Genomic DNA, 12,534 nt, shown 5'->3' with positions numbered 1-12,534 from the left:
GGGAAGGAAAGAGGGAGCAGGGTCCACTTAGGCAATCAGGCCCACTTAGGCACTTTGAGAGTGAGAAGGGTAGATGTGAGTATGTATATGTGTGTGTGTGTGTGTGTGTGTTCGGGGGTGGGGTCCGAGTGGAGCTATATCACGTCTAGCTGTTCCTCCACCCATCCATCCATCCATCCATCCATCCATCTTCTTTAATGGCCCACACCACGTGGCGGTGGCCAAGGGAGGTTTCTGCTGCTGTTCTCTTGCAGTAATTAAGGCACTTTAGCTCGGCCGACACAGCGGCTGCCTGTGTGCAAAGTTACAGCTCAGTGGAAATCCTATATTTGCCGGTCTCTCCTGTGCATTACCTTCTGAGAGCCTGACAGAAGCATATGTGATTTGAAACAATAATTTTGGCAGAACGTTTGATTACGGCTCATTCAGGTTCGCATTCATTTTTGAGATGTGCTTCTGGGCTGAGTCAGTGACATCTGTTGGGTTAGAAGTCTTTTTATCAGACTAATACATCTAGGAAATATAACAGACAGATATGGAAATTTAATTATATATGAGAGATACAGAAAGCCACGTCAGTCATTTGCTGCAATAATATATTTTTCAGGATACTCCAAACCAGTTGTTCAAAAATGGTTTCAGTGTTAACTCCCCGGAAAACCACAACTCGTCATTTTCACATTTCTCTTAGTTTAAAAATTAGACAACAAACAAGATATAAAGTGTTAATTAGTGTGCTTCAGGTAGGTTGAATTTGAACAGAGCCTGTTTCTAGTCTTTTTGCAAGCTAATTACCTCCTGGCTCAACCTTCATATTTAGAATTCAAACTAAAATAAAAGTGGTATCCATCTCCTCATCCACCCCTTTTTTTTTATCAATTAGCAGCTGTTTTATGCGTGCAGCAGTAAATTGTGAGGACTTACGGTGAATGCCAAACTTGGAGTGCTGGCCACATTTGTTAACAACCAAAACCATGATGAGAAGAAAAGCGCAGGCAAACAGAGCGAGACCCACGGCCACAGAAACCTGTTCAAACAAAGACACAGAGGTTAGCGCCTGCAGTTCAGTATACACACTGACAGCCATTCCTGAAGTGGGAATAATGATGCACACAGTCAGACGTACCACAAACACTCGACTCTCCAGGTTCTCTGTGACGTCCATGTCTGATTTATTTGTAGGAACTGAGGGGCAGGAATGAGATTTGTAAGGAAGGTGTCACATCAAGTTCTTACAGTGTTCAGGTGACATGCTGAGATTTTTAAGAAAGGAAAAAAAAGAAAATCGATCAAAGACTTACTTGGATCCACATCGAGGACTGTGGCATGAGAGGAGAGAGAGCACAAACATATTTCTGAGCACATAGTCAATAGATCCAAAGAGTAAAATTCAAAAGTGTTTTAATATGAAACCAAAGTGATGATCTTATACATTCTTAAATACCACTTATTATTATAAATCACTTTAAAACTACATTTCCAAACACAACTTTTTACTATTGTTATCTATGCTATTTTATATTGTCTTATCCTGTCTTTTTCATTTAATTTAATTTCATCGTATTCATCCTTGTTTTAACCCTTAAACAGGCAACGTGCACCAGGAGATACAGACTCTTTAAGGAGCATGATGGGTTAAGGTGGTTGTTTAATTGTATATGAGCCTTTAATTGGTAGAATTGAAGCTTGTTGTAGGTTTATACTTTGATAGAAATGATAAAAAAATCAGTTTAGAAACTAGTATGTGTGATATTAATGAGCAGAACTCTTTAACTTTTCTATGTTAAATAACACATTTAAGTGTTTTTACCATTATGACCATTTTATACCTTAATAAGGGCAAAGCATCCTGGTGGAGATACAACTCATAAAATCCAAAATATATTAAAAATATGAGTGGAAATGTTTTACTTTAGGTGCAAATGACATAACTAGTGACATCAAATTGGGATTTTTTTTACATCTAATTTTCCACTCCTGCCTGTTTAAGGGTTAAGGGTTTTAGTGTAGATGCTATAACTCTCTGCTTGTATGTTAAGCAATTTGTGTTGCTCCAGAGATAAAGTTTATTCTTATATTTTGTTAACTTGTACAGAACATACAGTATGTCTGTGTACAATGTAGAGTTGATTCAGTTCAAAATTCAAGGACAATAATGCTCCTTGTACACACTATAGCAATATTCACAGTAGGTACAGTACATTTATGGCCACTATCACAGTGTATATTCAATATATATACACGTATAAAAAATAATATGCTGACCTTAGTTCAACATAATCTGTTGAATTTGTTGAATTTCATTGAATATAATCTGATGCACATCATTTTGGCTTGAAAACTGCATTTATTAACTTTTTCCTTTTTATACTTTTTGAACTCAAGGACCTGGAAATGTGTTGTTGTGAGTGAGGCCTGGACTTTACTTTAGTGTGCACAAGAATAGTAACTCATTTTTCATTTTGGGTAACTAAATGCGAAGTGTTATTAAGAAAATTGTGATGACTGTTATGGCATACTACTCGCAAAACACTGCAGCTAGAAAACAATGTCAGGAACTGAACCTGGAATTATCCCCTCAGGATCAAACGGGTCGAAGGGATTATCCATAAACATCCCGGTGGCAGTGGCCTCATCCTTTCCCAGTCTGTTCCTCACAATCATAGTGTAGTTGCCGTTGTCGATGTGGGTGGGCTTGTTGAGGAAGAGACAACCATGCTTCACTGATCCGTCAGCTGCGTCAGGGATGAACTGGGTGAATCTGTACGTGGTCTCCTTGAGCTCCTTCTGTTCGTACAGCCAGGTGATGACTGGATCAGGATTGCCGTCCACTGCAAAGGGGAAACACCAGTGATGCTGCGGCTCTGCATTCCTCAGGAAGAGGATTTTGGCTGGAACTGTGGTGAGATGACAGATTTGGAAGTCACAGGTGGTTAGAGGAGGGATATAGTATATAGCTCCTTACTTGGTATTTTAAAAACAGGAAATTCAGCAAAGAAAATGAAGACTTGGAAGACCTGGAAACAAGAAGAAACAGCTAACCCTAACCCTCTGTCCAGTTACAACTCCTCTAGAGTCTTATCTAATTCTCAGCAAGAAAGCAATTAAGCTTTCTTACTTTACCAATTAATAAAATAATTATAGAAAAACCTTTGATTCAACAGGTTTATATGCAATGATTTTATGCTGAATCTGCATCTTGATCATGTTTTATGCAAAGTCAAGTGCCTTAAAGGTTCTCATGCAGTTTCCATGAATCAATGTTCTCCATCTGCACTGCAAACCTGTGCTGACCTGCTATGAATAATGAATCCTGGTCCTTGTGTGCCCCTGACCACAAAAGCTACCTGGAAGCTCCACTGGACATGAAGTTACAGGAAATGGCCTCGTTTAGATCGAACGGGACTCTCTCAAGTGCAAAGACCCCTCATTTTGTATGGGGCCACTCTGCTGCTCTTAACCCGTGACCCAGCCTCAGAAAAGTGCTGTGCTAAGGGGATACTGAAGCATTTTGTCTCTTTGCTCGGAGAAGTCTTGACTCAGAGCTCGCTGAAGTCTGTTACACTTAGTGAAAATTAGCACTATTTATCACATTTAACTAATCATCTATTCACTGCGGGGGTTAAAAGGAGGGCTAGAATTATATTTAATGAGCCTGCCGGTTCTCAGACCTCATTGCAGAGTTAGACAATGAACAATGTCGCAAATACACAAAAGGATTTGTGGTATTATTAGAGAGGCAGATTCATGGTTAACCCTTTGGATATTAATAAAACATATTTTTTTTCTGAATTCACCTTTTAACTTTAAAGATATAAAAAAAAAAATAGCCAAAAAAAAAGGAAGTGATTTAGAAAAAGAACATTGTTGGTCTTCCATGGAAAGGAACCACACAAGTACTGAGAATCAATGGCACAGAGAGCCACTCAGCAGTAAACACCCACTGTTCTGGGAGGTAATTAAGAGTAATTAAAGGACTAGTGGTTAACGAGTGTCCGTCCACCAGGGGGGCTGATGTTGATAGATTAGCTGCACTAACGCATTTACAGACTGCCAATCACTGCGGATGAAGCGGTTTTCCGGAGTAGGAGGGAAAAGTCCATTAGCACAGGCTTAAATCAGATCTTAGCACAGTTATCAGCCCCATTTTCCTGATGTTCATTATCTGTCCCTTGATGCTCGTACGTTTGGCCTCAGCTGATTGGCGCCCCCGCTCTTTTTGGCTTTATTTTCTAATGAGCATCACTGAGTTGGTGATATATGATATTGTTTGGGGCAGTATTTTCAGTAATGTATCACTAATGCATCTGACTCTGTTTTTTGTGGAACCACTGGATGCTGTCATTTCTCAGTGTTCTTCAACTTTCAGAGGTGCTAATGTGTCTGAAATGAGAAAATAACTGTCAGTCTCCTGGGTCAAACTGCAGCTGTAATTTAGAAGTACAGTGTATATGAGGTGAAGGAGTTCTTTAAGAGGGAAGTAAAGTAAGTTCACTCTCCTTTGTCCTCTCATTTCTCATTGTATGTCTGCATTAAATGGGAAGCCATACCTGCCACACTTCACTCATATTATTTTAACACTTCTCACCAGTCGCCAAAGTGAATGGCAGATGACAAAGAGCTCCATTAGAGGCATGGTGGGAACATACTCGTATTTGTAGAAGGGGCATTTAAAAGGAATCGGCACAGTGCATTTTTCTTTTCTCTGGCTGTCCACCCTGCCTGCACTAGAAAAATGGCCCCAGTGTGCTCTGGCCCTAATCTCCATTAAGCCCGGCGACTTGTATTGAGCCTGTGAATGTTTCGAGAGTGTGGTTTTATTGTGCAGGCACTTACACTCAATGTCCAATTGCACCATGTCCTCCCCAGGCCCAGCTTGGTTCTCGGCCTCACACGTCAGGTTGTACAGGTTGTCACTGGAGGAAACGTTGGAGAGGTAAAGGACCAGCTCTACTGTGGAGCCCGAGGTTTTCATCTGCAGCGGCCGAGAGTGCACACAAAGAGCAGAGGAGGTTAATGCAGCCAATTCAGAACTATGTATGGATCACTTAGAGCTATACAGGTTTGAAAGATGAAATGGAAGCCAATTTACTCTACTTTTGATCAATCAGTGGTGTACTGAACCCAACTGAACTTTATTTATGTCACTTTAAGAACTGCACAGTTGATCTAAAGAGCTTCACAGCACAGAAAAGAGAGAAAAGTGGAACAGAAAGAAACAGTACATTAAAAAAAAGAGAGAGTGAAAGCACATTTTTAAGCTGAATCAAGTTGAAGTGAGATCACTAAGATAACCAAGACGACAAACAAAGGAAGATAAGGGAGGTAAGAATAATAGGGTTTATTTGGGTATGCCTGAAATGGTGGCTCTACAACACTAGACCAAACATACTCATAGTCACTACCCTGTAGCTTTACAAACTTTCATTGGAGACGATTGGGATAATCCCTTGTTACTGGTGAATGGGTCCATTTTTGGTCAACATTAGCAGTCAAAGAGTTATTTTGAACCCAGTTTAAGCACATGTTGATGGGTGGAGCCGCCAGCAAATTTGGCACCAGCTGAGCGGATAGGAGGCTGCCAGCCAGAGGGAGAGCTACTCATTTTTCCTTTGGTGTGAAAAACTCAGTACATATATTTATTATTCCTTTACACAGACTTTTTAAAAAAAGTTACATTAGTAGTTTATTAGCAAACCTTAAACAAACAGGAGTAAATAGTAAATATAGATTTAAGGAGGATGCATATGTGGGACTGAGTGAAAAGAAGTGACTGTGATAATGGAAGTGAAGGAACATATCATCCAGTGCAAAAGGTCTGACTCACTGATGTAGTTTTTAATAGTTTATGGACCAAAGGGAGGTCTATGTTACTATGGCACAGCAGCATCTGGTCACACTTGCAATACATGTAGGATAAAGAGGTTTTTGTAATTTTTGACAATAAGAAAAAATACAGAATACCACCACCACACTAAACTTTTAATAATACCAAAATATGCAAGACATGAGGGCAGGGATAGTTTTTTTCTCCAAGTCAGACAAAACACAGAAAGGTCCTGAGTTGTTTAAAGCTGGATTTCAGTGGTTAGCTTAACATTTAACTTCTGAATTAAATATGACTCCTACTTTTGCGATTGCTTGGAGCTGAAGCTTCCATGACATGATTACATAGATTTATTTTTATTTTTGCTACATATCATGATTGTTTAATGATTTTTTACAAACCATTACCTTGGTGGAGAAGGGAGAGTAGAGCTCATTTGTTCGCCATCTCACTTCAGGAGTGGGACTTCCTGTCACATGACACTCAAAAGTCAGATTGCCTCCTTGCTCAGTCTTGTTGTTGGAGGGGAGAATAGTCACCTCAGGCAGACCTAAGCACAGCAGAGGAGACAGCATGAGAGCATAGCAATGAGCACAGTTCGCCAATGTGAAGGTAGTGATGGTGGTGGTGACTGTAGAGATGAGCTTTTTTTAGCATCTCAGAGAAAAAGCACAGAGCCAGAAAACTCTCTTATATGTTTCCTGGCAACAAGATGTTCCCAGTGTATGAGATTTAATCAACAACGCTGACCCACTTTCTTTGGCTCATCTTAGTTGTTTGGAAAAATGAAATGCATTCAATGATGACCATTTATTTAAGCAACATCCTAGCAATGGTTCATTAGTGAGATCTGGCCTACTCAGCTCAATGCACCTGCTTGTTACAGACATGTATATGCAGAAAAGAAACAACCCCCCCCCACCCCCACCCCATTTCAAGCCAATTGGATTGAGCTGCATCATTTCATATATTCATCACACTATGGGAAGGACACTTACTTTGATTTTTATGTTGGATTTTTTAAATTAGATCTACTGTTTCTACCTCATTGAAAAATCTATAATCTTTAAAATATGTCTCTTACTTGGCTGGAAAAAGTCAATTTTCAGTTTATGTGTGCTGAAGGTTTCAAGTTTCCACCTCACATTTATGAAGGTTGAATACTCACTCCTCACTATTTTACTTCAGACTGTTAACTTTTGCAAAAAACTGCACAGCTCAATTATTTTTTAACAAACATACTTATTCATATGACAGTTTTTCATATCTTCTCTTGTCTCCCTGTCACTACATGTTTCTTGTATTTTGCAGTACTTGCCAGTTATTTGTCCTCACACAGTGTTTATTGTTATGCATCATCAGACCAAAGCAAATTCTTTGTATGTGAAAACTTACTTGGCATTAAAACTGATTCTGATTCTGATTCGGGATGTATGGAAGTAAATCTGTGCCTTCTGCTTTTGAATTTGAATTTTTAGCACTGAATTTTTTTGCATCAAATTCAATGTCTCAAATTCAGAGTCAACATCCGGGTAACTAAACAGAAGCAATCGATTCCTGAATCAAATCGTTCACCATCCAGCCAATCAAGTTACGCTCCGTTTGTCCTGTGACCCCCGACACAGGAAGGCGGTGAAGATATGCGGTTAAGCCCACTCAGCTATGTCAGCTACCGGCAGAAACAATGATGGCGCTTCGGTGAGTATTTGCCATTTTATTTATGGTGAACGATTTGATTCAGGGATCGATTGCTTCTGTTTAGTTACCCGGATGTTGACTCTGAATTTGAGACACTGAATTTTTTTAAACATTAGAAAAAATTCAGAGGAAAAAAAAATTCAGTTCTTGAAATTCAAAAGCATTTAAAATTCAAAGTCTGATTTCAATGAAAAAAAAATCAGTGTTTGAAATTCGATGCAAAAAAATGCAGTGCTAAAAATTCAAATTCACAAGCAGATGGCACAGATTTACTTCCATAGGGATGTCACAAATCATGCTCGTATGTATGTACACACATTTAAGTCAGATTTAAGGTGAGCACTGAGAAACCTTCGCCCTTCAGAAGATTTGAAAACATCCTTTTAGTGTTGAACTCTGCCCATAAATCATTCTGCACACTGAAGAAGTAACAATAAGCAACAATATATAAATTCACAATATCAAAATGAAAGCCACACTCACTGCAGTTATCTATCACCAAAGAGTTGAGGGGTACTTCTTGGTCATTGGAGATACAAAACAACATTTGGTTGTCCAGGTCACCGCGTTCATTATGCTGCCAGTGCTGGAGCCAGTGGAGGTCACATGAGCAAACGAGAGGGTTGTCCCGCAAAACCCTGAGAAATGATGAAAAAAGGAGTAAAATAAACGTCATTGGCTTCAAATTCAAACTTTGTAAATACGATATTTATAGAGAAATTAAAGAATAAGTTTATTTATCATGAGTATTTTTTAAAAAAAATACATTTTCCTCATCTTTGAAGATCTGAATGAGCCATAACCAGTGAAAAAGTGTTGCTGCCATCAAAAACACAACACAGAAAGGCCAACAAATACTAGGACTATACTTAGTTTCTTTGTATTCATAATCATAAATCATCAAACCAGAATTTTAACATATATTTATCATCATAATGTCTCAATAATGTCTTTCTCTTTGCAAATACCTCCCTGCTATGTCCTAAATTAAAGTTAAAAAAAACACATTTGTCCTTGGTGGAAAAAAACAACCATATTTTCTGATGAAATGTGGATATCAAAGTATGTTTTGTATATTATAGTTTTATAGTATATTATAGTTTTTGTCCAATTGTCCAAATTCAGATCAACCATATGTCTATATATGGAACAGTGCTGGGCTGTGAGGACACTACAGTAGGTACTGTGGCCACAGTCGGTACTGCAGGAGACTGTAATAATGACACCCACTGGCTAAAAAAGACTTTTCTCTTTACACAATAATTATAGAAGAAACAGTTAAACAATGAATACATTGAGTACACAATGCATTGAGTGTCATAAATACTCCAAAACAGCTGTCTGTATTGTTGTATGTGAGTCATTACATCCAATAAACTTCTCAAGTCTCAAAGATGCATATCAGTAAATGATTGTTGTGCGGGTGAGTCAGCAGGATGTCAGCTGCCTCAGCCACACAAGATCTCAAATGTAAATGCTTTTGACCAGAAATGATAGTTTGCCATTTAAATCCAAACCTGACCACAAACAAAAGTGAACCCTTAACACTGATGTCTGTAAAGTGCTTTGTGTTGAATCTCGTGCACAGATCATCTACAAGCTGCAGATCTACTTGCTGATGTTTGTCACTAAGGGCATTTTCAAACCTATCATTTGCTTTGATATGAATCAGTGAATGAGTGAATGGTAAACCTGTTGTGCTCTAGTGAACCAAAATGTATGTGCCTGGAGCAAGACTGAGAATATTAAAACTAAGAGAAGCTTCTGAAGAAAATCCTCTCACCAAATATCAAGGTAACATACTTCATTGTTCTTCATTGTTAGTCTAGGTGGGACCTTGATTCATTCTCTGGCTAGCTGCTAGCAACTCTTGATTTTGCTCATCCATATGCCGGTATGCAAAGTGAACCTGGCTACAGGAATCATTCAGCTCAAACTTACACCATACGCCTATAGTAGTTTGGTCAGATTGAGGTCAGATCACTTCCCCACCACAAATTAAGCGCTCCAGAATTAATTTGTGACCAGACTGAGACCACTTCCTTCTTTAACTGGGTTGTGTTGGTCCTCACCAGAGTATGATCACTGTGTTCAGATCTGCCCGAAAGAGTTGCACCAAGGGAGGAAGATGAACCACAGCCCCATTTTAAACAACCCAGCTTTGAAAATGCTTAAATTAAAGTTTAAATTTCTTCTGATCCTTTCTTTGACTTAGAGAAGAAAATCTGTAACTCCCTTCCCTCCCAAAACTCAAAATAATATATAATAGGGTTGAACGGGTACAACTTCTTGAACCTATTACCAAAAAGAAAAAAGAGAGAGAATCGACTATTGTGAGATTGTTTATTCCCTTACGGCCAGTCTGACCTCATCGAAATTTATACTTTTTTTTAATGAAATGATTAACACCATTCTGAATTTAGAAGAACTCACAGGTTCAGCAGAGGCAGAGAATGAAACACCCTCCAGGAAATGTGTTCCAGATAGTTTGACGCCAGATTCCTATGAGACAAAGAGAGAAGACACAATGCACAATCAACAAGACTTGCTTTGCTATATGTAACAACAGTCATTTAACCTGCGCTGCTGTACTGAGCTCAGGAAAGCTTTTACATGTGGTACGTTTACTTTGCCGACATTTTACTTTTACAAGTGGCACAAAAGCAGCATTTTCTTAGAGGAAGGACCCCCCCCCCTGAACAAAGAGATTTGTAGAAACTTGTTGATTCACCCCCTCATATACACAATGAGGCAACTGTACCGTGGCAATGTATTTGATGTTTTGCCATCCAACCATCTGCTCAAGTGTTATTTTGAGAGAGTACAAGACATTCAGAGAAAATTAAACTATTCTCAGCCTAAATAAATACAAGATTCAAGTAAAAAATGTTCTCTTCATTGTTGCAGTCCAGTCCTGTTCTGCAGTTGAGTCACGCTGTGATTTGATTGCTCACTTTCAGAATAATGCGTACCTGCTTTGAATCACTCTCTGTGGAAAACGTTAATGCATCCAAATGGGTTCTGATCAATTACCTTGGCAAGTATTTCACACAGCTAGGAGCCACATTCACAAACACCTTCAGCACACCTCTCAGTGTTTGCTTAGCGTTCAGTACATTAGGTGATTAGTCCAGAGTGACAAACACTTCTTGGAAGAAGGACACAACAAAGGCGGCTACACAAACTCAAATACTCCACAGAATTACATGTGCAGGAAAAGTTTGTCACTTACTATAGAAACTTTTAGTTTTCATGCAGTATATACAAGTTCAACCACTTTGTTCCAGACTGAAATATCTCAACAAATACTGGATGGATTCCCTTGACATTTTTACTGTTCAGATTAGACAAGCTGATACAGTATATTTGAAATTTGGTACAGATATATATATGTCTGACTTTTCCTCTACCGCCACCAACACAAGTTTTTAATTATCCTGTGAAATATCTCAACATCTGCCAGATGGATCAACATATTTTGTACAGGGTGACTTCATAACCATGAGGTTTGCATGTGGTTTTGTGTGAAGTGTCTCAATAACCACTGTAAAATTAAAAACAACCCTAATTTAAGTTAAATGAAGGGGTAGTTTTTATGGTTTTTGGTCTATGTTTAGGTTTATTTTTTACCCCTTAAAATCCCATTAAATAATTTATTGTAATCCATTAATTGATCAATTAATCATCCCCTTAAAATCCACGAATTCCACCTTTATTAATGGGAAAACTGTTTTTATGGGTAGCCATGAAATTTGGTACAAATATTCATCCACCAACACACACGAACATACCCCAACAAGACAAATTCCCTTCAGTCTCATCTGAACTTTGTCTTTTGTGCTAATTAGCAATTCCTCAACAAAGATGGCGGACTTGACATCAGATATTACTTGCTTAATGTCATCATGCTAGCATTGTCACTGTCAGCGAACTGGAGAAATGCAAACATGGCAATAATGTTATCCTACTTCAAATTCTGTATGTCAGGCTATTATAACAATGCTGTGATAGATAAATGTTAAATATCCCCCTGTCAATCCTCTCAGGCCACTAAAGTATCATCACAGCAGTTCTCAAATGATCTTCGGAGAGCCAAGGAACCAAGCTGTAAATAAAACTCCCTCAGAAGATGACAAAAAAGCCACACAGGGGAGAGTGCGCACATGGAAGCCAATATATATTCGCTCTGGTAGGGCCAAGGGTTCAAATATTTGTTTTCCTTGCTCCCAAAAGTTCATGTCAGATGGGTTAGCCATTGGGGCTTATCCATTACCAGTTCGATTCCTCCTCGGCCCCACAGGGAGACAGTAGAGACAGGAATACCATGTCATTCCTCCTTTAGCTGGTCTTAAAACCTGAAAGTATTTTTGTGTAAGGCAGCTGAACTCCAGGAGGTTTGTGGATGAAGTGGAAAGCAGGAGAGGAAGGAGAGAGAAAGGAAAGCTGACTTAGCCTTCCTGTTGACTGCTTAGTTTAGTTAAAGTCAGTCCCTCTTAATCTCAGAAATACATCTGTCACACAGAAGCCCCTATACTACACCCAACCCCACCCCCACCCCCTCCCCCCCACAGTGAAATATTGATTATGTGATAATGGACCCTTAGTGGAGTGTATTTATTATGCATCAGTTGTCGATAATCCGCCAAAGTGAGCGAGTAAAAGGTGACTGGTGGATGTCTTCTCCAATTTCTCAAGCTCACCCGCGCCTACCTCATCCTCCACCCGCCCCCACCCCAATCTCTGGTCCACAAAACCCGCCTGTCTTTCAGATAAACATCAGACATGTCGCACATGCTTAGTAAAACCAGGGGACAAGATGGTGGCGGTGAGGGTCAGCTGGTGATAATTAGACTGATTTGATGGTAACAATAGATAAGTCTTCATGGTATTATTCATCTTCAGGCCTGGACTGTAAGACCGAAGAGAGACATGATGGATGAAATTTTGAGGTTTAATGCTGCCTAGTTTTATAGATGATCATTTTAAAAAGTAGGCGGTGACTATTGGAT

The 12,534-nt window shown here is 39.1% G+C and overlaps 1 protein-coding gene across 1 annotated transcript in view; it reads right to left on the bottom strand.

Moving 5' to 3' along the window:
* Positions 1-12,534, bottom strand: part of ntrk1 (neurotrophic tyrosine kinase, receptor, type 1) — a 44,615-nt gene that overhangs the window by 15,831 nt on the left and 16,250 nt on the right. Inside the window, exons 5-12 of the mRNA XM_053327387.1 lie at positions 9,959-10,027; positions 8,009-8,163; positions 6,235-6,377; positions 4,837-4,975; positions 2,565-2,897; positions 1,302-1,319; positions 1,127-1,185; positions 925-1,027 (exon numbers count right to left, since the gene is read on the bottom strand). Coding sequence (XP_053183362.1) covers positions 925-1,027; positions 1,127-1,185; positions 1,302-1,319; positions 2,565-2,897; positions 4,837-4,975; positions 6,235-6,377; positions 8,009-8,163; positions 9,959-10,027 — 1,019 coding nt within the window. The remainder of the gene's footprint in view (positions 1-924; positions 1,028-1,126; positions 1,186-1,301; positions 1,320-2,564; positions 2,898-4,836; positions 4,976-6,234; positions 6,378-8,008; positions 8,164-9,958; positions 10,028-12,534) is intronic.

Source organism: Scomber japonicus, chromosome 10 (genome assembly GCF_027409825.1).
Source record: "Scomber japonicus isolate fScoJap1 chromosome 10, fScoJap1.pri, whole genome shotgun sequence".
NCBI classification, from domain to species: Eukaryota; Metazoa; Chordata; class Actinopteri; order Scombriformes; family Scombridae; genus Scomber; species Scomber japonicus.
The sequence above is the reverse complement of the archived record's forward strand: the minus strand, read 5'-3'. Positions and strand labels throughout refer to the sequence as shown.